This window comes from Petaurus breviceps, unplaced genomic scaffold, assembly GCF_028583685.1.
Source record: "Petaurus breviceps papuanus isolate PSGF00001 unplaced genomic scaffold, PetGlider_PUasm1.0 90779, whole genome shotgun sequence".
Classification (NCBI taxonomy): Eukaryota; Metazoa; Chordata; class Mammalia; order Diprotodontia; family Petauridae; genus Petaurus; species Petaurus breviceps.
Genome location: NW_027187344.1, coordinates 5,379,903 through 5,407,214, shown reverse-complemented (window position 1 = coordinate 5,407,214; position 27,312 = coordinate 5,379,903). Strand labels below are relative to the sequence as shown.

The 27,312-nt window shown below is 39.0% G+C and overlaps 1 protein-coding gene across 1 annotated transcript in view; it reads right to left on the bottom strand.

The window, feature by feature from the left end:
* AK8 (adenylate kinase 8) overlaps nt 1-27,312 on the bottom strand; it is a 159,532-nt gene that overhangs the window by 127,079 nt on the left and 5,141 nt on the right. Inside the window, exons 3-4 of the mRNA XM_069069175.1 lie at nt 22,254-22,303; nt 5,293-5,406 (exon numbers count right to left, since the gene is read on the bottom strand). Of these exons, the coding sequence (XP_068925276.1) occupies nt 5,293-5,406; nt 22,254-22,303 (164 nt within the window). The remainder of the gene's footprint in view (nt 1-5,292; nt 5,407-22,253; nt 22,304-27,312) is intronic.

The window sequence follows — 27,312 nt, the reverse complement described above, 5'->3', positions numbered from 1 at the left end:
CAGGGACCATGTCTAGGCTATCAGCATGGTACAGCACAAAGAGCAATGGTTCTGGAGCCAAAAGACCTAAATTCAAATCCTGCTTCTGATGCTTAAAACCTGTATGACTTTGGACAAAACCTTCACCTTCCTGAGCCTCAGTTCCTTCATTTGTAAAATGGAAGTATTGAGCTATATGACCTCTGAGGTCCCTTCTGGCTTTAAATCCATAAACATACACACACACATATGTACATATAGTTGTTGAGTTGGACACAAACAAAACAATTGAACAACAGTATATGTGTGTGTGTATATACACACATACAAAATCTTAGATATATGCATATTTATATATACATATGTAATCTTATAGATAAAAGAATCATATATATTTGTGTATATCTGTATAATCTCATATATATTATTTTAATGTATATACATATATGATTATGGATTTAAAACCAAAAGGGCCTTGTATATACATATTATATGTGTATATATACATATATTATATAAATGTTATATTATGATAGATATATACATATACATTTTATATATATATATACACACACACACATATATATATGTAGCCTTTCTCATAGTACCTAGTATAGTTCTTTTTTTTTTTTTTGCTTTTTGGAGGGCAATTGGGGTTAAGTGACTGGCCAAGGGTCACATGGCTAGTTTTTGTGTTAAGTGTCTGAGGCCAGATTTGAGCTCAGGTCCTCCTGACTCCAGGGCCGGTGCTCTATATTCACTGTGCCACCTAGCCACTCCCTACATAGTTCTTACAGCAATAATAACAACTAACATTTATATAGTGCTCAGTGTGTGCCAGGAACTGTGCTAAGTCTTTACAATTATAATCTCATTTGGTCCTCACAACAACCTTAGCAAGCAGAGGCTATTATTATCCTCATTTTTCAGATGAGGAAACCGAGGTAAACAGAAGTTAAGTGACTTGCCCAGGATCACACAGCTAGCAAGGGTCAGGTCTTCCTGACTCCCAGTCCAGCTCTCTATCCACTACACTACCTAGCACCACTTCCATTTAGGATAAATTTATCAACAAATTTTTGCTGACATAACTTGTTGACTGAAAATACTGTGAGACACTTGCAAAGTTGTGGGGGCTCCCTCTCTCCCTCGGGGGACAATCTTCAGGTTCTTATCTTTCGGGCGGGCTTGTGCACCATTAGTGTGAAGGGAGGAGAATACATGAGACTGCTCCTCATGAGAAAAAACTGAAAGTAGGACAAGCACTGCTGCTATGGGAGTCATAAGCCTGGAGTTCGAGTCCTGACTCTGACACTTACTAATTACCTGATCTTGGCCAAGTGACTTGAGCTCCCTGAGCCTCAGTTTCATCTGCTATCTACCCTCAGGGCACCGTTGTGCTTTGTAAATTTTAAAGTATGAGATATGTGTCAGTAAATGGGTCAAGGTCCCTCCCCAGATCAACACCTGCCAAACTAAAGCAAATTCCAGGCCCTCATTTTGATCGAGGATTCCTCTTCAGCTTTCTTATTGAATCCCCTCATCTTATACATGGGACCCCAAAAGGGCACATGAAGGTCCTAGCAAGGGGACATAGCTGTTGTACAACCATGTTCAAAGAATGGTACTCCTCTGTCTTTACAAGTCATCCTCTATGAAGGAAGATAGACATAGCATGGTTAGGGGCAGCTAGGTGGTGCAGTGAATAGAGCACCGGACCTGGAGTCAGGAGGACCTGAATTCAAATCCATCCTCAGACACTTAACACTTACTAGCTATGTGACCTTGGGCAAGTCACTTAACCCCAATTGCCCTGCCTTTCCCCCCTCCAAAAAGACAAAAACAAAACAAAGTCATAGAATGGTAAAGGAGAAAAGGGATACCTGCCTAACCATCCAGTCCCCAGTGATCAACAATAAGGTGACAGGCATCTGCAGTCACTTCTCCCTATCACAACCCAAATCTTCTTTTCTCCCAGCTAAATCCTTTTGGTTCCTTCTAATATCTTCGTATGGCATAGTCTTTCTCACCCTTCTGGTTACCTCTCAAATTGCTAATTTTCCCCCTAAAGTATAGTGCCCAGAACTGAACACAATACAGTTCATATGTAATCTGACTAGGGCATTGGAGAGCAAGACCATCACTTCCTCACAGACCTCTATTAACATAGCCTAAGACTGGGTTAGCTTTTAGCTGCCATGAGACACCTCACTCACACTGAGTTTGCAGTCACTGTTATCTAGGCATGACTCCCCTTTATACAGTACCTGGATGTATCATGATTGCATAAATGTTCCCATGCCCACAGTGATGTATGTCTCTCTAATCTACAATTCAGGTCCTATCTTTGTTTTAATGTCTATGGTGGAGTTCTATAGTCCATACAGATATACGCTAGGCTGAAAGGGCTAAAAGTAGCAGGAGAAAATGAACATATTTGTGAGTATTGAAAAGGTTGGCTATTTCTCCTAAAAAAAAAAAGCCACAAGGAATCCCTAAGCATCCAAAGGACCTCAGAAAACCATGTAACTAATGGCTGTTTTCCTAGCAGACTATATTCTACAGACGCAGTCAACCACCAAGACCTCACCAATTTCAGTCCTTCAGAAACTCCTTTAACTATCTGATTAGTCCTGACAGCCTTGCTTTTCATCTTCCCTCCCATCAGTGTTTCTGAACCAAATAACACCAACAAGGAACCCTTGAAAGTGCTTGATAAGATCTGAAATATGTTGATAATTAGTATAATTAAACCCAAGAGAATTCTCTACAAATTCTGTCATCTAAGTTGAATTTTATGAACCTAATAAAATCATCTTTACAATAGAAATAAACATTTTTCCCCATTGTAGCATATAAAATTAGATAATTTTTTTCTACATTTGTGTTAAGCCCAAAGATGTTTTCCAGTGCCCCAGGATAGGAATACAAACAGTTAATATTGCAAATATACACAGACATTGGGGCAAGATAGTGGGGAATTCCACTTTTATTATATCAAATATCTCTTTCATTTATAAATGCTGCCAGAAAAGTAAAGGGAATTGGAAAACAGAGGTGGCTGGAAAACTTCAGGTCATGCCTCAGTCACATCATCCACTTTGGCAGGTACTGACCCTAAAAAAATATTTTTTCCTATCTCCCAAAAAGGGTGGCAAATCTAAGTGAAGTATCACCAACTGCGGGTCTTTTGAACCGGCCCAAAAGGGCAAAAAAACCCAAGTGTAACGATATCTGAGGGATTGTATACACATTTCAGTGTGGATTCACTTTGCCAACTTATTTTGGATTGGGATACAAAGATGTTTACAGTTACAGCTATCATCAAAAGAATAGGATGGCCCCAGATTAAAATTAATTTATCTGCAGTGATCAAAAAGATCTGAATATGTAGATGGAAAAAGCTTCTGAATAAAATCTACACTACATAGGTGCAAATGTTTATTACTGCTTAAGATCTATAGAGATATAAGTGGAACTAATAATAACTCATGTGTATATAGAACTTTAAAGATTTACAAAGTGATTTATTCAAAATAATTCTAGAAGGGGGCTGCTAGGTGGTACAGTGAATAGAGCACAGGCCCTGGAACCTGAGTTCAAATCCAGCCTCAGACACTTAACACTTACTAGCCACATGACCTTGGGCAAATCACTTAACCCCAATTGCCCTGCCTTCCCCCCTCCAAAAAGCAAAAAAAAAATTAAAAATCAAAAATCAAAATAACTCGGTAAGATAGCTAAATAGAAGATTTGTCACACATGTTTCTTACATGTGTGCCTCACTACTGTTATGGTCTAAGTTTAAGGTTACTCCTCCCATGGATACTGTGCATATTTGTGGGAAGGAATGAACCAGAATGTTTTGTTATTAACTGTCTTTATCATATTATCTGAGAGTAATAGTAACTGCCCTCTGAATGCTTCTGCTTCTTCCTCTTCTTTTTCTTATTCCTCTTCTTTTCCTTCTTCTTTCTCTTCTTCCTCTTCTCTTTTTTCTTCTTCTTTTTCCTCTTCTTCCTCTGAAAATTGAAGTCCTTTGTCCAAGGTCCCATAACTAGTAAGTACCAGAGCTGTCCATTTTCCTGATTTTGTTGTCTTTTGGAAGCATCTATTCATATAATATTTAAGAGGAAACACAGCAACCAAATCCTATAGGCAGCAGAGGTATTTGCCCTTAAATTAGGACTTTAAGGCTTAGAGGGCCTAAATCCTGGCAATTTCACTCATCTTTTGCCCATGGTATATATAATGCTAAAGTGGACCACAGAGCTAAGAACACTTAGGTAAGTCTAAGACTAGTCTTCCCACAATGCTGTACTAGATTGTACCATAAGAGCGGAGAATGAGTATTTATCTAAGTTTTGAAATTAAGTACCTAATAAACATTTGAGAAATGTTACTGAATGAATGATGATCCCAGCTTCCTGAAGGATATGACAGTGGAGTCTAAGTACTGATTTTAACAAGTTGAAAAGGTTTCAAACGTGAACGTGGTGATAGATTGTGTATCTGTAGGCCAAGGAGCAGCCTAGAGGAAGTGGTGCAAGGGATTCCATCAAAGGATCAGACACTAGACAATGAATCTTTCTGGTCAAAGCAGCTCCTGAAGGCTATCTTTTGGAAAGGCCTGCAATAGGCATCCATGGAAAGAGTAGAACTACCCTGATGAAGTCTCTGAAAGAAAAGCATGTAAGTAGAACTCTTTCTCAAACATGCCCCAACAGGTGACATTTGTTCTCATGGAATTAAATGACATAGCAGGATGCTTAGGAAGTGATACTCTTAATTATGATGTCAAGGCAAGGGAGTAAACAAATGGCTCAGCTCTGCCACTAAGGTGCTACATAACCTGAGGTAAAAAGCCACTTAATAATGTCTCAGGGCTTCAGTTTTACCATCTGTAAAATAGAAAAACTCATCTTCACTCCCTCCCTGCTCCCTGTGGAGAGTATGCAAAAGAAATGAGAAAACTTGTAAAGGAAGCACTCTGAGACTTTGCATCCATTCAAAGCAATTCTTTTATCATTATTTATTATTTTCTTCTATCTAGCAGCTAGCATTATAGAAATCTTTCCTCAATTCCAACCAGGCTCAGGGGATGCCTGAAAATTCTCTCCCCATCTCTTTCCCACTCACTCACCTATGATACTTTAAATATGTCTTCTTTCTATCCCCTGAAAAGAACCATTTTCCTTCATTTGATCCAAACAAAAATCAAGACTAGTCTGTCTATAAACTAGTACTTTAGCAGCATTACTACCCTATGCTACCCAGAGAAAGCGTGGGGTGAGGGACAGAAAAAAGTCATACCAGCTCTGATGCATAGATTACAGCTGCTCTAGCAGCTAGTATCGAAAATTCATTCCATATTAAGTTCTGCTTTGTAATGAGGCTGATATTCAAATGTTTACAAAGCCACATCGCCTGAAGAAAGAATGGAAAAAAGGAAAACATCAGTAAAGAAAACGAATATATTTACCAAATTAAAATTCAATGATGCTGTAAATTATATTAAAATGCTTAGATCCTTCTACTTTCTATCTTTTGCAAAAGAGTTTTTAAAATGTGCTTATGTTTACATAGCTACTGCCTTCGAAAGTTCAGGTACACTTATAGTTAGAGATAGGAAAACAGACTATATGAACTTATTAGATTTAAAGTTAGAAGGGTATTTAGAGATCATCTATCCAACCCTCCTTATTTTAACAAATTAGGAAACAGATGCCCAGAAAAATGAAGTGATTTGCCCAAAGTTACCCAAGTAATGGGTAATTAGAGCTTGGAGCTAAACCCAGGTCTTCACAGTCTGGACTAAACTCTCATTCACTCTACCATGCTGCCTCTTGAAGTCTCTGCTACCTCAAGGATTCTACTTATCCCTCATTCATCCTTTGAAGACTAAACTGATGGCAAAACAGTAGAAACACGATAAATATCTTGCTTTCTTGGGTCTAGGGTTGTGTGCCTTAGCTTTCTGCATCATTCCCTTTTTTTCTTTTTTTTTAAGTCTTATTAGTATCTTTCATTTGTATCCCACAGTGGTTTCTCATTATATCCCCCCTACCCATGTAATAAAAGAAAAACAGGCAAAGCTGTGCAAAACAAACAAACAAAAGAAAAAGAGCAACCAAATGAGCTCCTGCATCTTACAGACTTTGCATCTCCCACCCATGAGCTTCATCCCCTTGTTGTCTAGGACTGAGGCTGTTCATTGCAATCAAACAAATTTGGAAGCCTTTTAGTTTCTTTTCATCTGCATTATTGTAGTCACTGTTGATATTATTCTCCAAGGCCTGATTAAGTGCTTCACCATGTATTAGTTCATAAAAAATTTTCTTAAGTTCTTAAATTTTGTTTTCACCTTGTTTTATGGAATTTCTAAAACCTCAATAGTATTTCATCACATTCATAAACCATAATGGTTTGGCCATTACCAAATTGATGAACTACTAATTTGTGTTGTGTTTTGTTATGACAAATAGAGCTTTGATGAATATTTTGGAATACATGTAGCCTTTCTGACTATGATAAATGAGGGAAATATATCTATACCTACACATATATAGTGTGTATATGTATATATGTACATATACACACATGCATATACATATTTTATGTACACACACACATATATATGCAATAGCTAGATAGCTGGATCAAAGACTATGAATAGTTTAGACTTTTCTAGGAGCAGTGTCTACTACTACTAAGATTATATATATATATATATATATATATATATATATATATATATAGGTTTCTTTTTCCCTAAAAAGACAACCAAGCTGTTCTCATGGTTTAACTGGTCCAAGGGATCAAGGCTGAACCACTGGCAAAACATCTCAATTGCCTAAGGCATAAAATCTAGTGGGCACTCCTCAAACTTGCTAACTTCCCACTGCCTTTCAAGTCAATACACCCTTCCTTTGGATCTGGTGAGCCACTGTGGCAAATATGGGGGTAAGGGGGCCACATCCAACTAATGCAACACTGTATCTTAGCCAAAAATACTTGCTATGTTATTATTGAATAAACCTCTTTATTTTAACAATTGCATGTTCTACTTTTACTGGACTTCTTCCCAGCTGAAGGTAAACTCACACAGGAATAGGGAAAAAGGCACTGAGGCACTGGCAAAAATAATAACTCCACACCATTTTCCTGAGGTCTGGGCTGCCTAGTCCACCAAGTTGATAAGGTCAGAAAAGGCCACAGCAATCAGTAAAATTATTTTATTCTACTCTCAATAAACTACTGCCACCAGATATCGCCTACCTTCTTTGAAAATGACTCAGGGTTTTTATAAGAGGAGTCTGTATTGAAAAGTATTCTGGCCTCTTTCATCTTCCATTATTAGGAAGAAAATAATTTTTGCCCTACCTGGGACCTGATATTATTTTATCTTTCCAGGATGGTTCAAACAACTCATTTTGACTCCCAAGAGCTCATAATATTTATACTCATGATATAGTCACCATCATTAGCCACCATAGCTATGACCCAGATGGGGGGAGAGGGACAGTGAAACTGCCACCTACCTCCACCTAAGAAGGGTGCTCCTTCCCTGAGTAGTCTTCTCCCCCAAGTCTCCAGTAGAAATAAGGATACTCAAATGGACCTGTTGAAGGTCCCCTGGAATAATAGTAACCTATCTGCCAGTATCTGCAGCCTCATATAATTGGTGACCCCACCTTTCCTAACCTGAATGACTTTGACACATGGCTTTCAGTTCCCTTAAGGACTTGTAGTCAAACCAGCCCAAACCTCAAATCATCCTTGGCCCTCAACTAAAGGGATTCATCCCAACTGTCCCTCAAATCTAGGCACAAAGAACTAAGTAACTTGGAATGACCTGGTAGAGATGGGACTTTACAGGAATGAGGCAGAAAAATACTTACTGTACCAGTCCTAGATAACCAAATACAATTTTACTAACACCATCATAGGCCAATGATCAATAATCTTGTCATCAATATATTTGAAGAGTTCATCAAGGGGTAGCTAGGTGGCGCAGTGAATAGAGCACCAGTCCTGGAGTTGGGAGGACCTGAGTTCAAATCTGACCTCAGACACTTAACATTTACTAGCCGTGTGACCTTGGGCAAGTCACATAACCCCAGTTGCCCTACCTTCCCCCCAGCAAAAAAAAAAAAAAAGAGTTAATCAATCTTCAACTAATGTAGCAGTCAGTCAACAAATATTAAGGACCTATTGTGTGTCAAGCACTGGGAATACAAAGAAAGGCAAAAGACAGGACCTGCCCTTGAGGAGCTCACGATCTAATGGAGAACATTGAAAGAAGCTAAAAAGCAAAGGGAGTGGGGAGAAGGGTATCCAGTGGTACTGAGGGTTAAATTATGAAGGATCTGCCCTGGAAGCCCTACTTAAATATTGGATCTGGATACATCTTCCACCCTCTCCAACCAAAGGGAGAGAGAGGTCTAAGGGGCAGAGCAGGGGGCCCTGAGGAGATGTGAATTTAAAGGTGAACTGATTTTGCCAAAAAATGAATTTCTGGAGACAATGATTAAGTCCAGGTGAACAGCCAGGTGGGAAATGATGGAGCAGGCATAGTGCCTCTTCCTATCATCCCCAGAGTACTTATTTGTGTGGACAACTCACTTTGCCCAGACAGCCACTGGTGCCATCCCAGTGTCTTTAATCTTTAAACTTCAACAGTTGATCTGCCTGAGCCTACATGGCGGCCTATCAGGGAAGTCTCATAGAAAATATTTGATATCACTCAATTAGGGCTCAATCCAAGATCTAACTACACTCAAAGCAGTCTGGTCATAGAAAGCATGTATGTTGGGGGTAGTCAGTCAATATCAGTCAAACATTGATTGACCCCTTAAGTATGTGTTAGATACTGAGCACTACTACTGTTAGATACACCAGCACTCAAGGAAGGGGCATAGATCCAGTATACCAAATCCAATTCTTTGAAGAATGTAATTTCCTTTATTGCTTTCCCCTATAGGTAACCAGATGCAGACAGATTTCATCTTTGTAGGGTAAAATTTGCAGAATTCCCCAGAGATAAGGAACAGTCCTTATCCATGGCCTCTAACTGATGATTCAGCTGGTTTTGCAAGAGGAAATCCTTTGTAGTCTCCCCAAACAGATGGAATTCTCTATCAACAAAAGCCAAGATGGGTAGGACACACCATCCCTAATCACAGTTCCAGGTCGTTACTTAAACTTCTGAGAGGATTCTGGAAGATGGCAGAGTAGGTCAGAAAATCCCAGGCTCTCCAGATTTCCTCCACAAACAAGACAAAACAGCACCTCAGGGTCAATGTAGAGCAGCAAAAAGTAAATAAAGAATTGGGGCAGAACAGTGGTCCTCCTGGAACAACAGAGAAGATCTGAAGAAAGATCCCAAGATAGAGGTTTAGATGAGTGAAATGTAAACACCTCCAGGTATCTCTGCTGAAACAGCAATCTAAAGAGCCCTGGTGGCAGCTGGGTTGGGAGTTAGACTTGATTTTAGCCACAGGAATTTTCACCTCCTGGACAGTGTGGGGAGTCAGGCATCTGAGTGGGAACAGATTGAGGAAGCCTCTGCTGACAAAGGACACCAGGCCCAGCTGTGCTGCTGAGACATGATCCTGGGCAAGATGGAACCAGCACACATTTGGTGAGTGTAGAGGCAGTTGGTCAGGGATACTGTTGGCTGTGGGCACTTACAGAAGAGATGAGTTTTTGGTCTCTGTTCCAGGCCAGAACTAAAGGTCATAGCCACTGGAGGGTTGTCAGGGAGGAAGAGCATTTCCAACATAGTATGCCAGGGGACCCTGGCTGTAACTTGGAGGGGGGGTGAAAGGAGTGCAGAGGTTGGGCCCAGGAAAAAGCTCAAAAAATAACAGTAAGAAGGAACTGAGGTCAGAGGCACCACATCCCAGAATTAGAAGTGACTATAATAATAAGATGCTAAAAAAATTTTGTTTTAATGAGCAGGCAAAGGAGAAAGAACCCAGCCATGGATAGTTACTATGCAACTAGATTAGACTGGGGTTCATCTTCAGAGGAGGATACTGAAGGAAAAAAAGCTTCTCTTACCACAAAGATAATGTGAAATGGGCACCTGCCCAAAAAGAATTCATAGAAGAATTCAAAAGAGGCTTCAAAAATCAAATGAGAGATTGAGGGGAATTTTTTTTTTAAAAAATAAGAATAATCCAAAGAAAAACAAGAAGATTATGAAAAAAATCAACCAACTGGGAAAGAAGATCCAGAATCTTAAGGAAGAAAACTATTCCGTTCAAGATTAGACTTGGACAAGGGGAATCCAGCAAAGTTATAAGAGACCAAGAAATAATAAAATAAACTATACAGAATGAAAAAATAGAAGAGAATGTGAAACATCTTATAAGAAAAACAACTGATCTGGAGAACAGATTAAGAAAACATTAGAATAATCAGACTACCTAAAAGTTACAATAAAAAAAAATCTTGATACAATAATACAAAAAATAATTTAAGAAAATTGTCTTGAGGGGTGGCTAGGTGGCGCAGAGAATAGAGCACCAGCCTTGGAGTCAGGAGGACCTGAGTTCAAATTTGGCCTCAGACACTTAACACAAAAACTAGCCATGTGACTTTGGGCAAGTCACTTAACCCCAATTGCCCTCCAAAAAAAAAAAAAAAGGAAAATTGTCTTGAAGTATTATTAGAACAAGAGGAGAAAGTTGAAAGAGAAAAAAATCCATTGATCACCACTTGAAAGAGTTCCTCAGAGGAAAACTTACAGAAATATCACAGCCAAATTTTAAAACTCCAGTTTAAGGAGAAAATATCATGAGCAACAGGAAAACGAGGATTCAAGCATGGCAGAGCCACAATTAGAATTACATAAGACCTAGCAGTAGCAACACTAAAAGACCACAGGTCTTGGAACACTATATATGAAAAGCAAAATAACTGGGGTTATGGCTAAAAATATCATACCCGGCAAAATTAAGTATAATCCTAAACAAAAGAAAATGGATATTCAATGAATTGACAGACTTTAAGGATTTTATTGCAAAAAGAACAGAATTAAATAGAAAAAACTTGACATATCCAAGAGAAATAGAAGGTAAACATCAAAGATTAACTAAAAGGTACCCAATGAGGACAAATTGTTTAAATTTTTTTTTAAGCAATTGGGGTTAAGTAACTTGCTCAAGGTTACATGGCCAGGTGTTTCTGGGTGGGTGCTAACTGTCTGAGCCCAGGATTCGATCTCCAGGTCATCCCGACACTGGAGCCGGTGCTCTTACTCGCTGTGCTACCTGGCTGCCCCAGTTTAATTTTTATACATGGAAATATAAACCATATGTCTAAGACTGTCATTAGTAATTAGGTACTTTGAAAGAAAGAATGGGGTAGAAATGAGTATGACATGATTCTACAAAGCAAAATGACATAGCAAAAGGTAAACAGAGTAATTATCTCATACAAATAAGGTGTGAGAGCAAGAACTAATACAGAGGAATTAGATGGAGGAGGAAGGTGGGTAGTTCTCTAACAGTACTCTTATTGGGAATGGGTTAAAGAGGGAATAATAAACACACACGTATATAATATGTATGTATTATTATGTATTGTATGTGTATATGCACACATATGTGTGTATAAAATATATGCATGTATGTGTGTAATTATATATATGTCTTCTAAATTTAGAAATAAGAAGGCAAGGGAATAGGAGGGAGTAAGGGAGGGATATGGAATAGGATAAGTGTGGTATAGAAGGGTGTGTAGATTAATGGGAATTAGATAAAGAGAAAACAACAAATATATACATATTTGGAAGGTTATAAAAATCTTCTAAATTCAGAAATAAATAAGAGAGTAAGGGGGCAAGACAGAGGGAGAGGATAAGGGAGGGATTTTTGGAGGGGGGTAGATTAAGGAATAGGGAAGCAAGGTAGCAGGTAGAAATAAAGTAGAGGAGAGAGGATAGGAGTAGGGTGAGAAGGATATGAGGAAAACATACAACAAGTAATTACAGTTTAGAATGTGAATGGGATGAATTTACCCAGAAAATGAAAACTGATTAACAGATTAAAAATTTGAATTCAATGGTATGTTGTTTTTAGGAAATGCTATAAAAAATGAAAGATACACACAAACATAAAATAAAGCTCAGGAGTAAAATTTATTCTATAAAAAAGCTGGGATAGTAATCAAGATATCAAACTTAAAGTTAAAATAAGATTTAATTAAAAGAAAAATACAGGGCAACTACACTGTGTCAACCATATTAATCAATAATTTTAGATCATATAAAATAACTAGATAGTATTAAAAAAAATGAGAGTATACCTGCCAAAACAGACACAGGGACTACATGAATATAAACACAAAACACCTTTTATACAAACATGTAGGAAATGATGATCTAATGAATTTAGAAAAATATGGAAAGACTTGAATGTATAAAGCAAGATGCTATCCACCCACAGAGAAACAGATGAGAAGTGGAAATAAGCATAATATAGTCTTACACATATGTGTTTGAGTGTATATATGCGTGTATGCTTATGAATATCTATGTGCATATATGTAGATATGTGTGCATGTATCTGTACTTATTGTAGCCTTCTTCATGGGAGAGAAAGGGGACAGAGGAAGGGTAAAAAAATAAAGTAAAAAGTACACAGCAAAGGACAAAAGAAAACATACAAGGAAATAAAGAAAAGATGGATAGCTTTAAAAATAATGTGTGGTATTTATTATATAGGTTTTCTTGAAATGGACATTTATTGCTTTTTATTGAATCCTCTCTTATGTTCTGCTGTGTACATGGCAATGTTTTTTTTCTTTTCTTATTTTGTATTTAAGTTTAAAATTCAAAGACAATAACAAAGAAAAAGAAAAAAAAAAGAAATTTCTCTTCTACCTTTCAAGTTCCTAGGTGGTAAATGATTATGAACCCTTTAATTTCTCTGCAGCAGACGTCATTCCCCAGGAGATAGTATTGGGAGAAGAGCAACAGAATAGGTGAGAAGCTCTCTCCCCACTGGTGCCAGTTCCCAATTCTTGTCCTCACTCCTGATCCCATTCTCTTTCTTATAACTCTAATCTCATCAGAATATAGCATGTTTTTCATCAAAATCATTGGCTCAGAGATCATGCTTTCTAACTGTAGCCTATTGGTGTCTTCCAGCACTGCCATTTTAACCTGTGCTGTTACTAAATCTAGAAGCCATCTCTCCTCTTTTAAGGCAGGTTACTTAAAAATTAAAAGTGCATCCACATCTGCCTATAGTTGCTGAATACACAATTTATTTTCATTTTCCTTAGGTTAGTAACCAAGCTTTTCTAAAAGTGTTAAGAGCCAGGGAACACTCAGTCTTGCTTTATTTTTACTCTCCTTGTCAAACTCCTTAACCATCTGTTGGGTGAATCCTACAGGGCATGTCAGGGCTACTCATCACATTGAAAAAATTCCTTATAAGCTGTTAAGAGGGTCACAGTCGGGGACCGCTAGGTGGCGCAGTGAATAGAGCATACAGTCCCTGGAGTCAGGAGGACCTGAGTTCAAATATGACCTCAGACACTTAACACTTACTAGCTGTGTGATCTTGGGCAAGTCACTTAAACCCAATTACCCTGCCCTCCCCCCTCCAAAAAAAAGAAAAAAAAAGTAGAGTAACACCTATGCCAATTATTGTAGGAATCAATAAATGGAAATCCCTTTATAGTTAATGCCAGACAATACTGGATCCCAGGAGGGATGAAAGATTTCCTTCCTAACGATAGAGGCTAGATCACTTCACTTCATCAACTCGCCTTATAACAGCTCCATACGGTCAGTGAAGAAGACAGCTCCTGGAACCTTCGAGTTGACTACAAAGAGTTAAAGCAAATTCATTACATCAGTTATTACAACCATTCCTAACCTCCTCGTGGTGAACTAGGCAGCCCCAATTTACCAATCAATCACTCAACAAAGCTCCAATCAGTCAACAAGCTTTTATTAAAGTGTTTACTATGTACTGTAAACTACAGGTACTGGGAGGGGGGGCAAAAAATTTCCTGTTTTCAGAAAGTTTCATTCTAATGGGGGAGACAACATGTAAACACCTAGGTATAGACAAGATATATACAGAGTAGAGGGAAGCTAATATTAGAAGGAAAGGAACCCAGGGATGCTGAGAGGTGGAGTCAAAGAGGGAAAGCATTCCAGCCAGGTGGGACAGTAAGTATAAAGGCAGCAGCCCAGAGAGGAAAAACAGAGTGTGATGTTTGGAGAATATTGAGCAAACCAATATGGTTATATCACAGAGTGTGTGCAGGGGACTAAATTAATGCAAGAAGACAGAAAAATTGGGAAAAGTCAGGTTGTGAAGAGTCTCAAATGTCAAAAAATGGCCTTTATATTTGACTGTGGAAGTAAAAGGTAGTTATCAGAGTTTATTGAATGGAAGATGGATTGGAATGGGGAGAGACTTGAGGCAGAGTGATCAGAAAGCTATAACAAATAGTCCAAGCAAGATGTAAACTAGGGTGGTTGCCATGTGAGTGGAAAGAAGGGCATACATATATAGACATATATGTATATATACATGTATGCACCTGTATGTGTACACACCTTGTGTATTATATGTATTGTGTACACATATATAACACATGTGTGTATGCATGTGCATAAAAGCACACTCTGTGTGTGTGTGTGTGTGTGTCCAAGAGACATTGTGAAAGTAGAATCAAAATTTGGCAAATGATGATGAGTGAGACTGAGGAGTCTGGGAAGACACCAAAGCTGCAAACCTGGGTAAATGGGAAGATGGTGGATCCCAGGCATACCGCTACTGATTCTGCTACAGCTGATGCTCCTACCTGCCTATACCACTGCGCATTTTTCTGGGGACCCTGCTGCTGCTGCCTATGGGCCAGGTCCTGCTTTACTCATCCTCTCTGTCTTTTTCTTAACCCCTCTAGAATGAGGCAGACTTTTTGAGGGATTGCCCAGGTGGGCATAGTGGGTTTTCTAAAGAATTCCATAAGTCTTAAGGCTTTCTTAAAACTACGGGAAAGTAAAATTCCCTAACAATATTAGAGAATTTGCTAGGGGAGGACTTGGGGAAAAAAGATGAATTCTATTTTGGACACATTGAGTTGCTTAAGGAATATCTAGTATGAAATGTCCAGTAGTCCAGTGGGACTAGGGCAAAGAAAAAAATACCAGTACTAGATACATAGAATTAGGAATCATTTGCTCATGATTCAAGGTGAAGTGAGCAGAACTAGGAGAACAATGTACATGGTAGTAGCAGTACTGTTATGATAATCAACTGCGAAGGATCCCAACTACTCTACAATAATCCATGACAATTCCAAAGGACTCATAATGAAAAATGCCATTCACCTCCAGAGACAGAACTGATGACCTGAGTGCAGATTGAAGCATATATTTTTTTCATTTTATTTTTCTTGCTTTTTTTGGTAACATAGCTAATGTGGAAAAATATTTTACGTGACTTCATATATATAATGGGTATCTTATTTCTTGCCTTCTTCCTAAGCAGTGGACAGGGTAGAAGAAGGGTGATAATTTGGAATGAAAATAAAATTTTCTTTTTTAAAAAAGGAATCATCTTTTCAGAGATGATGACTGAATTCATGGGAGCCTATGAGATCACCAAGCAAGATAGTATAGACAGAAAAAAACAGGCCTTGGATGAAACTTTAGGGGACACCTTTAGGCATAATATCCAACAAAGAAGACTGAGGATATAAGTGTGAATTTTTATCCTTGATAATCCCCATTTTCCTCTGTTAGAATAGTTGAGAGTAGGGGTAGCTAGGTGGCACAGTGAATAGAGCACCAGCCCTGGAGTCAGGAGGACCTGGGTTCGGATCCGGCCTCAGACACTTCACACAAAAATAGTCGTGACCTTGGGCAATCACTTAACCCCAATTGCCCTCCAAAAAAAAAAAAAAGAATAGTTGAGAGTAGTCAGAAGTAATCTACCTTCTTCACCTGGGAAGTGGTACAATATACCCTTCATCATCCTTCTTCAGGGCTACCTAAACTATCCCTCATATTGCCACAGTCAGGTGGTCAGAGAACTGAAAGTGTGCCCCATTTCCTAAGGGCATTAATGTCCATTGATATTATATTTATATCATTCACTGATACAGATGAGGCCACAATGGGAGAGGGCCTAGACTGTATAGTGGCTCTTATAAGAATCGAGGAATAGAAGGTCAACCTCAAGAAAATCCAGGTGCCAGTCCATATGGTCAAGAGTTGTTTTTTTGTTTTGTTTTGGAATACACTATATGGGAAGAACTCAGATGATTAGACAAAATCCAGAATGAACTACTAATACTTTCCTATAGTTTTAAGAAAACCCTGAAGCTTACTGTATTCTTCAAGTCTTAGAAAGCCCATGTTATCCACCTGGGCATACTGATAGCCCCCCCAACAGTCTGCCTCTTTCTAGTGAGGTTAAAAAAAATTAGGGAGGGCAAAGGGGGATAGCCTAGCCTTCGAGAGACAGCAGCACGGTCCCAGAAGAACTGGCAATGATGCAAGCAGGTATCAGCAACAGCAGGTACCTGGAGTGATAGAGGTAGCTTGAGCAGCAATATAGGCAGGAATGCAGGTAGTGGTATAGGAAACAGCATGGGCAATGACAATGGAGTAACAAAGGCAGCAAATAGAGGCCCTCAGGCAGGCACCGGCATAGGAATACATGCAGCTGAACAGACAGCGGAAGCCGGCCCATTGTAGCCTTTCACTAACTGTAGTCTTGGTACTGCTAAGGCCCCTCCACACTGCTGCCAGCACCATACCTAGGGATCGACTCCATGATTTCCCTCTCTTAATGAATGAGGGAACAGAAGAACCTCATACAAATACTAGAATGGACTCAAAACAACAGCTACAAGATTATGCCACTCATTACCAGGGCTGGGTGTTCCACTTCCCAGAAACAAATTGAACTCTCCAGACCAGTGGTTTCTTGGATTCAGCCTCCAAGAAAACTTATCCAACAAAGACAGGCTATTATGAGACATTTTTTATGGTTAACCCTTTCCATCCCCTTCCATTTTCCATCTTCTGTGAAATTGTCTTGAGCCTTATGTCCCTCCTCTTTGGGAGGATACCCCAGGAAAATGGCTTAGATCTTTTAATTAGCCAGTCCCCTTTTCCCCTAGGATGGTTCAGATAACTCCTTTTTAATGAGGCTTAAGAGATCAAGGGTTAAAATGGGGGCAGGGGGAGGCAGTGCTGTACTTTCTAAAGAGGGATGGGACTGTCTCTCCATAACTATGGTATGAGTTTACCAGAAAAAAGGGATCCCTTAGCCAACTTTGTGGCAATCTGAGTCACTAGACGAAAAGTGAGGGAGAGTACTAACCCAGGCCTGATGGAAGAAAAGGGAAGTCCCTCAGAAGAGGTCTCTTTAGATGACCAAGGATTTGGTATCACTCCTCTGATAGCTCTTGGGGAGGGAAGGTGCTGGCTGATAGACTGGAGAACATGAGAGGAAAATGATTATTATGAGACTTAATGTTGACTCAATCCTTGTATTGACTCAATCCTTAGGAGAGGTGTATGCAAGTGGGTTAGGCTTTCTTAGCTACCTTACCAAAGGTGATTCTGACTGTGCCAAAAGTGTCATCATCTGAGCTGTGGCCCTGTTCCTGGCACTGCTCTTACTCATCAACATTGTTTTACATTGAAAGATCTGTTTATTCATTGAATAAACTGCCTGATATCAACCCCCCCACACATGGAATGTATTATTAAGATCTTAGACTTAGTTCTTCCAAAGGAAGGGTAGGGTGGAGAAGGTAAAATCTGGGATTTCTAAAACTGGTCTTACCAGAAGGTAATTCTGTGTTTTGGGTATCTCCTCCTCCAGTGCTACCTTTGCCAGGTGTCTTCTATCTCTGAGGTTTAAGTTGTCAAGTAATGATGATTGATACCCCTAGGGTCATTTAAGTGGTGAAAAATTCCCTATAAAACCTTTACAATCTTGACACCAAGGGTTGGAATATGGTAAAAGCAGCAACATGTTACTACTGGGAAGGTCCCTGCCACATGGCTAGTTTTCTGTAAAAAAAAAAAAAAGTAATGAAATTGTCTTTGATACTTATTGGTTCAAGAGACTCAATCACTGACATAGCTTCCCCATCATCTATGGAATAAAACCCAGTACATGAATAGTTAGTACTCCTCAGGCTCAACCTTTCCACTGCTGGGCTAGTCAATACACACTTCTGATTGGGCAAACCATGGGAGCAAATTCATGACAGAGAGCTAAGCTGTTCTCAACTGAACAAAGACTATGTCTTTGTTAAATAATCTTTCCATGATATTGCTGAGTAAAATTCTTTTTGTTAAAGGTTATATAGTCTACAATTCTATTCCAATCCCAACCATGAACCACTAGACTGGCCTGCATCAGACCTGGCCCAAAACATTATGATTTAAAGCATAACAGGGACTTGCCAATGAAGGTCCAGTTTTCAGACATATAGAATATTCCCTGATAATTTCAATACAATGCATGGAACTTTGGAGATTCAATTTCTAGCCATGAGTGACCAAGGTATTAATGTCTATGGTCTGACACGGAATTGTCCAATTGGTCTCAGAGCCAGAAGGACTAATGATGGAGCCCAAACTGAGTTCACATACAAAATTATCTATTAGTACCTCTCCCTCAGCCCTTTGTTCTTCTCTGGAAACTTTTTGGTAAAGAGGAAGAACTACTATGAACCTCCAGATAGGGGTATCAAACCCATCTCCTACTTAACTATTATGGGGTCATGAATTCACGATACCTATTTCTTTTTCTTTGTGTTTATTCTTTCCAAATCTTAGGTGAATGAATGATTGAAGAGATAGAATGAATCAAGTTATCACCTTCTAAGCTTTGAAAGATGGCAAGAACCGCAAAAAAAAAAAAAAAAAATCCCCTCAGCGATAAAAACTGATAGCAGTAATAGCTGGGTCTACAGAAAAGATGTCCCTAAAGAAAGATCTGTTGTATTTACCCAACTGCTAAAACCCCATGTCCTATAAACAGAAAAGCAGCTTTTCCACATAAAGAAATAAACTTGTTAGAAACTCCAAGAAGTGGGGTGGCTAGGTGATGTAGTGAATAGAGCACCGGCCCTGGAGTCAGGAGCACCCGAGTTCAAATCCAGCCTCAGACACTTAACACTTACTAGCCGTGTGACCTTGGGCAAGTCACTTAACCCCAATTGCCCTCCAGAAAGCAAAAAAAAAAAAAAAGAAACTCCAAGAAGAAAGAAAAGGACTCTCAAATCCAGGAGATACATCTTAATAACATATATTCCCTCCATGTGTTTTATTCAGTACCTAAGTCCAAGAGGGAGAGTGTTCCCCCAGTTATATTTTTTTTTAACTTTTTTTTTTCTGAAGGGAGAAGGCAGGACAATTGGGTTTAAGTGAGTTGCCCAAGGTCACATAACTAGTAAGTGCAAAGTGTCTGAGGCTGGATTTGAACTCAGATCCTCCTGACTCCAGGGCCAGTGCTCTATTCACTGTACCACCCAGCTGCCAGACTCCCAGTTTTCTGAGGAATATCTTAGTTAATCTATCCTTACTAAATCTCAGTAAATAGTCTTTTGTAAGGCTAATTGATATCAACTGATTAATCAATATTAGGAAGCCTACTCCACATGGGGCAATGGTAATATAAAACATCTTAGTCATCAGTCACTCTCAGGACATCTGCCAATACAAATGGGAGTTGAGAATGAAGCTAGACATAGTAAAACAGAAGCATTTTTCATAAAATTATTGAGAGTCTGTAATTTTTCTTTTGGAAATTGTTAATATTCTTTGACTACTGATCTAATTGGGAAATAACTCCTGGTCTTTATTGTTGTATAGCAGGCTATTATCAAGATATGGGATGTGAATTTTCCCCCCACTGGACAGCTTCTCTTGTTGTTCTAGATGCAGTGATTTTGCTCATGCAAAAGTTTTTTAATGTAACTGAAACTGTCTCTTTAATTTTTTCATAATCACCCCTAGAGGCAGCATGGAAAGACTAAAAGACCTACATTTAAGTTACATCTCTGACCCATGCTCTTTGACCCCAAGAGAGTCACTTAACCTCTCATGTCCTAAGCAGCTCTTTTTGTCAAATCACAGATGAGTTGCTGATCTACATCAGGAGAGGGGATTTCTTCCTAAGAGCTACCTATACCCATGAAATAAAAAGTCAAGATTTTTTTCAGACTTTCTTACTTTCAAGGGATTACACTGTACTGAGGAGATACAATGTGCAGAAAAAATACACCTAATATGTACGATATAATTTGAGGAGGGACATAGCAGTAATAACTGGAAAAGATGGGGAAGATGTGAAGGTATGAAGACAAGGAAGTTATGTGAAATTGGAGAAAGACATGGATTCTGAAAGACAGAGATAGGAATAAGTAAACTCAGACATCAGTGTAAATTAGGCAAAAATGAAACAATCCTTGTCCCCAAAGACATTTATATTCTGTAGGGGCTGGGGAGGGGGAAACGCAACAAGTACAAAAATATATTCAGAAGACATACAAAATAAAGACAAGATAATTTGGAGAAGGAGGACATTAGTACCTGGGAAAACCAGGAAAGCCTTTATATAGAAGTATTTGAACCAAGTGCTGAGGAAATGCCTAGCACATGGTGGGGGATAGGGGAGGGAAGTCAGTAAAAAGGTATGGAGGTGGGAGACAGCACACCAAGTATGAGGAAAGGCAAGAGTCCAGTTTGGCTAGAACACAGAATATAGAAAAGGAAGTAATGTAGATATAAAATGTATCTGTAAAAAAGCTAGGAAGGTCGGGGCTGGGTTATAAAGAGTTTTACATGACAAAGAGAGGAATTTGCATTTGCTCCTAGAGGCAACTGAAAGCCAACTGAGTTCATTGAGTAGACGAGTGACAGTCAGACCTGTACTTTAGGAAACAGTTTGGCATCTTTTTGGAGGATGTATGGCAGAAGGGAAAGAAGAGGCAGAGAGAACAATCAGGAAGCAATATTGCATAGTCCAGAGGAGAGGTGATAAAGGCTTGAATTAAGGTGGTGGTCATGTGAGTAGAGAGGAGTCAGTTGGGAGCAATGTTATAGAGTTATAAATGACAAAATCTGGCAACCAAATGGATATATGGGGGTAGTAGAGAAAGGAGACAGGGATAATACTGAGACTCTGAACCTCGGAGACTTCTTTTAAGATTGTAATGTCCAGGTCAGAAATAGAGAAATATGGAATAGGAATAAATTTTGGGCAATAGATAATGAGTACTGTTTTGAACATGAAAAATCTGAGATATTTACAGACATTCAGTTACAAATTTCCAGTAGGTAGTTGGTGATCTGTGATTGGACCTCAAGAGAAAGACAGAAGCTGGATATAGATCTAGGAATCATTTACATAGAGATGACAATTAAACCTATGGGAAGTAATGAAGTCACCAAGTGAGAAAAACATGGCAGTTTGGAGCCAGTTAGTATAGAAACAAACAACTCAACAGGACTTTCATTATATGGCAATATAGCATAACAAATGATATAAAACAAAGTTCAGCTAGATATCCATTCCAATTATAAAATTCTGATCCTATATTTAGAAGGATGGCCTTGAGTCAACAAAACAAGCTCAAATTATGTTCAGCATTCTCTATTTAAGTAGGCGAGCAAATATATTATTTGAGAAAAGTTTCAATCAACTATGGTCAAAAAAAATGTTTAACTGTAGATACATATAAAGGAGTAAGATCCAATTATCTCTATGATCCAACTAAATTGAACTATATTCTCTGCCTCCAAAACATGTCCTGCACTTTCATATTCCTGTGTCTTTGCTGATGCTGTTTCTTATAATACCTGGAATACCCCTCTTCCTTTTTCTTCTCTACTGAATTCTAAGATATCTTTTAAAACATAATTCAAGTGTCATCTCTTGTGTTAACTGTAGCCCACCTCTTCTCCTCCATCAATATTGACCTTTCCCCTTGGACTTCAGGTACCATTGTTTTACATCTTTCATGTAATAGTGTATGCTTCACTGTAACTAGATAGCTTTGTGACTTATCCCCTTCCTAGACTCCTTTGACAGCAGGGACTTTATCTAAATTTTGGAGCTCCCTCTGTGCCTAGTACAGGACTCTACTTAAAGCAGATGTTTAATAAATGTTACATCTCAAAAATTCACTTATACAGAATGCCTAATTCCCCATCAGTGCTGGGTGAATGAGATGGTACTGTAAAATAACACTTAATACAATGCACTTACAATAGTTGTTTTTCCAGAAGCAGGTGGGCCCAATATAAAAATCCTAGGCACTGTGGAATGAAAAGATTTAAATATCAAATCTCAACATCACAAAGCATCCTCCCATGTCTGCTGTACTCTGGGTGTATTTATTCCTCTCCTCCCCAGGATTTCATTTTCCTTAAATGACACAACCATTTGTAACAAGGCTATGCTGGAGATACTATTACAGAAGAACATATTCTCTGTGTTTAGAGAGGTAAGTGATCACTGAGATGGTTTATTTTTCTTACTCCAATGGGACACAGATAAGGTAGCTTACTTGCTGAACTAATAAATATCAAGAACAATTGGGATTTCAAACAACATAAAGCATTTTAAACAGGAACTTTGTCTCTGAGACGCTCTCCCAAATAAAGCTGTATTTTATGTAAATCGACCTTCAAAAGCATTTTTATATTTATGCTTTTTTATTTAGCAAATTGTATTCCACATCATTTTACCCAGAGAAATAATAGGAAGGAGCACATAGTGTCTGAACTAGATTTATAAAACCCAAGATAAGAACGTCTTTGTTTTCAGATATGGGCATTTCTATGCAAATAGGAAATGCTGCCTGAGAGTTTCTGTATCATAGTCTGATGCTCCCTGCCCTCAATTCCAAAATGGTCATAGAATTAGTTTAGGGTCTCTGGTGGTTTTGAAAGAAAAGACTGCCATCTTAAGAGTTGGAATAGATAGATAATTAACTGCAGTCTGGACTAAAGGAAGAGGAGACCAGATGTCCCCTGGAGAGTCTTTTCAAACCAAGGTGCTACACAGATTCCAGAGGGAATGGACTCTTGACTGTTGTTGGATTCTTTTTTCATACCCAGTGAAAGGAGGGAATGTTTCATCCACTACCAAGGGATGGGGACATTGGAGATCCACCTTCTGTTCCTTGCTTAGCTACTGACCCAGGGAAGATATATCGTTAAGCTAATTGAGCTCTCTGCAGGCCTCTTTTTTTTCTATCATATTTACATAATATTTTTAAGATTTGGGCAGCACTATCCTCAAAGAAAACCTAGGAAGTACAAAGTATGAATAATAATTATAACCATTCCTACTTTACATACAAAGGAAACTGCTAATACCAGAGCCAGCTCCTTTTGGCTACAAACGCCAAGTTTCTTCTACATTCCCATGGTTCCCTCCATCAGGTATCGCTAACTCCTGATAGCCAAACTGATAGGCAAGGACCGATTCTTCAGGCAGGCATGGATCTCACCTGCTCTTGCAATCCAAAGCCCTTTCTTTTCCCAGTAGCTTTTTTGAGGGGACATAAAGGGACTAGATAGTACCCCCAGTGAGAACACAGGGAAGGAAGCATGGTACCTTTCAAAAAGAAAACTAAATTGTCAAGAGGGAATGAAGCGACCTCCACAGCTCCCTGGGGATATTCTCTTTCAGGCAGTTCATTGTCCAAGTTCAGTGTCCTTTCGCATCATTTCTAGATAGTACTAAGGAAACTGAATTAAAATTACCTCTGGGAATGCTTTCCCTAAGAAGTCCTGTCTACCTCAGTCTTCTTTTTTCAGCAACATCTTTCCATCCTATTGTTTAGACAAACAACATATTCCTCAGTCCATACTCCCTACTCCATTTAACATTAAAGGGAGGCTCCTTCCTTGTCAGTTTCTGTGCTTTTATACTATTCTTGAATGTCTCATGCAGTTAAAGATCCAAAAATAGACTTTGGATAGTTCAACATCCACAATAAATAATGAAAGTCACTTACTACTATAGATCATCAATCTAGACTCAACAAGATCTCTGAACAGGCACATGAATGCTGCCTTCAGATGTGGATACAATCGTCTTGTCCTCTCTCTACCCTCCCTCCCTTTCCATATTGAATGGAGTAGAATGAGATGTAATATGAATAGGAGGGACTCATAAATAAGATATGACTCCATTACAAATAAGGCCAGAATTTAGACTATCCAGAAGGGCTCCAGCATAGAGGACTTTACCTAATTTATCCCTGTAAGTTGATCTACCCCTGGCAAGGGGAGCTGTTTCCTTTGCTCATGCTATTCCCTAGACCTGAAATGCCTTCCACAGTCCTGTCTATCTAGCCAAACACTTCCCACAGTTCAGTTCAAGTCTTGTCTCTTCCATGAAACTTCCCCTGAACACTTCAGCTCTTGCTGTCTCCCTCTCCTCTGAAATCCTCTAATACTAATCATTGGTACCACCCATTTTCATGCTCATATCTATATTGTACTTTGTTATTTAGCTTTTCCTTAGTGCTTATTTTATCCCATCTAGACTGATTTTCTTGAGACAGGGATCATGTCTCAGATTTTTTTGTACACCCTACAGAGTCAAGAATGAGGAGTGAGGGTATTCAACGAATATCTGTTGAATTAATGAAAGAGACATAGTAGCAGGTATACCATGTGCCATTTTTTGGTCACCCATTCTAAATCCTTCTTTGTAAAATTGTTAGTCTTTCTTCCTCCACCTCCTCCTCCTCCTCAACAATATATATTTGCTGGTCACCTACAATATAGTCATTCTTCCTGCCCCAATCTCTTCTCTTTTCAATCCATTTTACATGGCTACCAAAATAATCTAATGCATAGGATTAATGACACTTCCTTTCCTTGGTGACTAATTATTGACTGCATCAAAAAATACAGACTCCTTAGCTTGATATTTAAAGTCTTCCACAATCTGACTTGGAGATGCCTTTCCAGGCTTATTTCACATTCCTCTCTTTCATGACTCTCTTATGTTCCCGACAAATTAGACTGCTAGTTGTTTCCTGGTCTCTTTAGGCATTCTCCTGCTTCTGAGAATTTGTGCAGGCCATCCACCAAGCCGAGAATCCACTTTCAACTCATCTTTGACTACTGGATGTCTTCTCTTCTGTTATATGCCACCTCCTCCATGAGCCTTCCCTGATCCTCACAGCCCACGACTATCCTTCCCACTTCTTTTCCAATAGTCCTTTGTCTGTACCTCTTTTTGACTCTAACACAATGAACCTTTGATGATATTCATTTGTGTGCATGCTATATCCCCCCCAATAGACTAGAAGCTTGAGGCCAGAGCCTCTATTATTCTTTTTCATCTATACATCACCAGCACCTAACACAAGACTTTGTACATAATAAGTACTTAAAATAAATGCTTGCTGAGTGACTGCAAGGCACTGTGCAATACATTAGGTGAAACAGGACAAGTCTAAGACTAAATCTCTGTCTTCTAGAAGCTTACGAACTTACCAAAAGAATGCTCTGGATACTATAAGAAGTGAGAAGACAGAGATTAGCATAGGTTAATATGACCAAGGAAATCTTTTTTTTTTTTAAAGCAATCAGGGTTAAGTAACTTGCTCAAGGTTACACGGCCAGTTATTTCTGGGTGTGGTGCTGAGTATCTGAGCCCAGACTTGATCCCCATGTCATCCCGACACTGCAGCCGGTGCTCCTGGCTGTGCTACCTGGCTGCCCCCAGGGAAATCTTTATAGAAAAGAGGAGCTTTGACTTGGGCCTTTGGAGGAAGAAATTTGGATAAGGTGATAGGCAAGAGGAAGGAGGGCATTCTGGAGGGATGGGGGAATGGCCTGTCCAAAGGTCCAGAGGAAGGAAAGAGTAGAGGCTTATTCAGGCAATAGTGAAGGGGAGTGAATAGGGAAATGATAATCCTAAAGCTAATTTTAGCTTGAGCTGTCCATAACCTCTGCCTGTTTCTCCAAAGCTTTGGTTCAGCTGAGTTCGCCTCGTGTTTCTGTGTACTCTTCCTCCAATGATGGGTCTCTCTCTCTCTCTCTCTCTCTCTCTCTCTCTCTATATATATATATATATATATATATATATATATATATATATATATATCACTCTCCTGCTCTCTCTCAGAGGAAAAGGAAGATGTATCCAGGCTGGTGCACTCCTAGAATAAGCCTGAGACTCAAATTACCCATTCATCTTGACAAAGTTATCTTACTTGGAAGGCTGCAGGGAAAACCCTCCCCTTATTGGTTTCTGTAAGTGGCACCAAAATTGTACACAATCTATGAAAATGCTTTAAAAGGGTAACATCAGTTGCCTTTCTCTCCACCTAATTTCTCTCTCGCACATTATGTGATTAATTCTGGTTTCTTAAAATCTAACACCTTGAAACTCCAGCCCTGCTCATGAGTAATTATTTATAAACAGTGTCATAAAAGACTGCTTGAGTGCCAAGAGTAATCAACTTCTTCAAACCACTTCAAAGGAAATCAAAAAACCTTTCCATCCACAGATCCTTTTGAGGTTGAACTAGGAGAGTGATTTAAAATTCACAAGAAAACCCTTAGGTATTGGAGCTTTAATACACAGCTTTCTTGGACAAACGTTTGATAAAAAACGAAACATACCATTATATACACCATCTCATGCTTTAATATTGCCCAGGGCTACTGTAAATGCTCACTTTGTACTAAATCTGCTTTTCTCTATGCTTAGGGGCTGGCAGCCAATGTGGCAGCGGGCTAGCCCTCCTTTGCTCATCTGCACACTCTCCAGGGATCTGTCTGAAGGCCTGCTCCCCCCTTTGCACCTGACACCGGGCATGTTGCTGTGTATTGTGTTTAACCCCCACTCACCCAAATCCAGGACCAATTAGCATAGGAGTTGAAGACTGGTATGCCAGTTAACAAAGGCTCACTCCTTCATTTTGTCTATGGAGACATAGTAGTCTAAGGCAATGGCCCAGATGATTTAAGTCTCTTTAAAAATGCCCTCAAGTTACAGCAGAAAAATTACTGATTGGATAGACAGAAAACCCAAGTTCTGACCCCAGCTGGACTACAAACTAGTTGTGTGATCTTTGACGAGTCACTTTCCTTCTCTGCCTCATCTATAAAATGAAAGGATAGATACAAATACTAAAATATTCATAGCAACTCTTTTTCTGATAGGAAAGAATTACAAACAATGTAAGTGGCTATTCATTGTTTGAAGAACCACCAACAGCTATGGTATGGTATGGTATGGTATGATATGGTATGGTATGGTATGGTATGGTATGGTATGGTATGGTATGGTA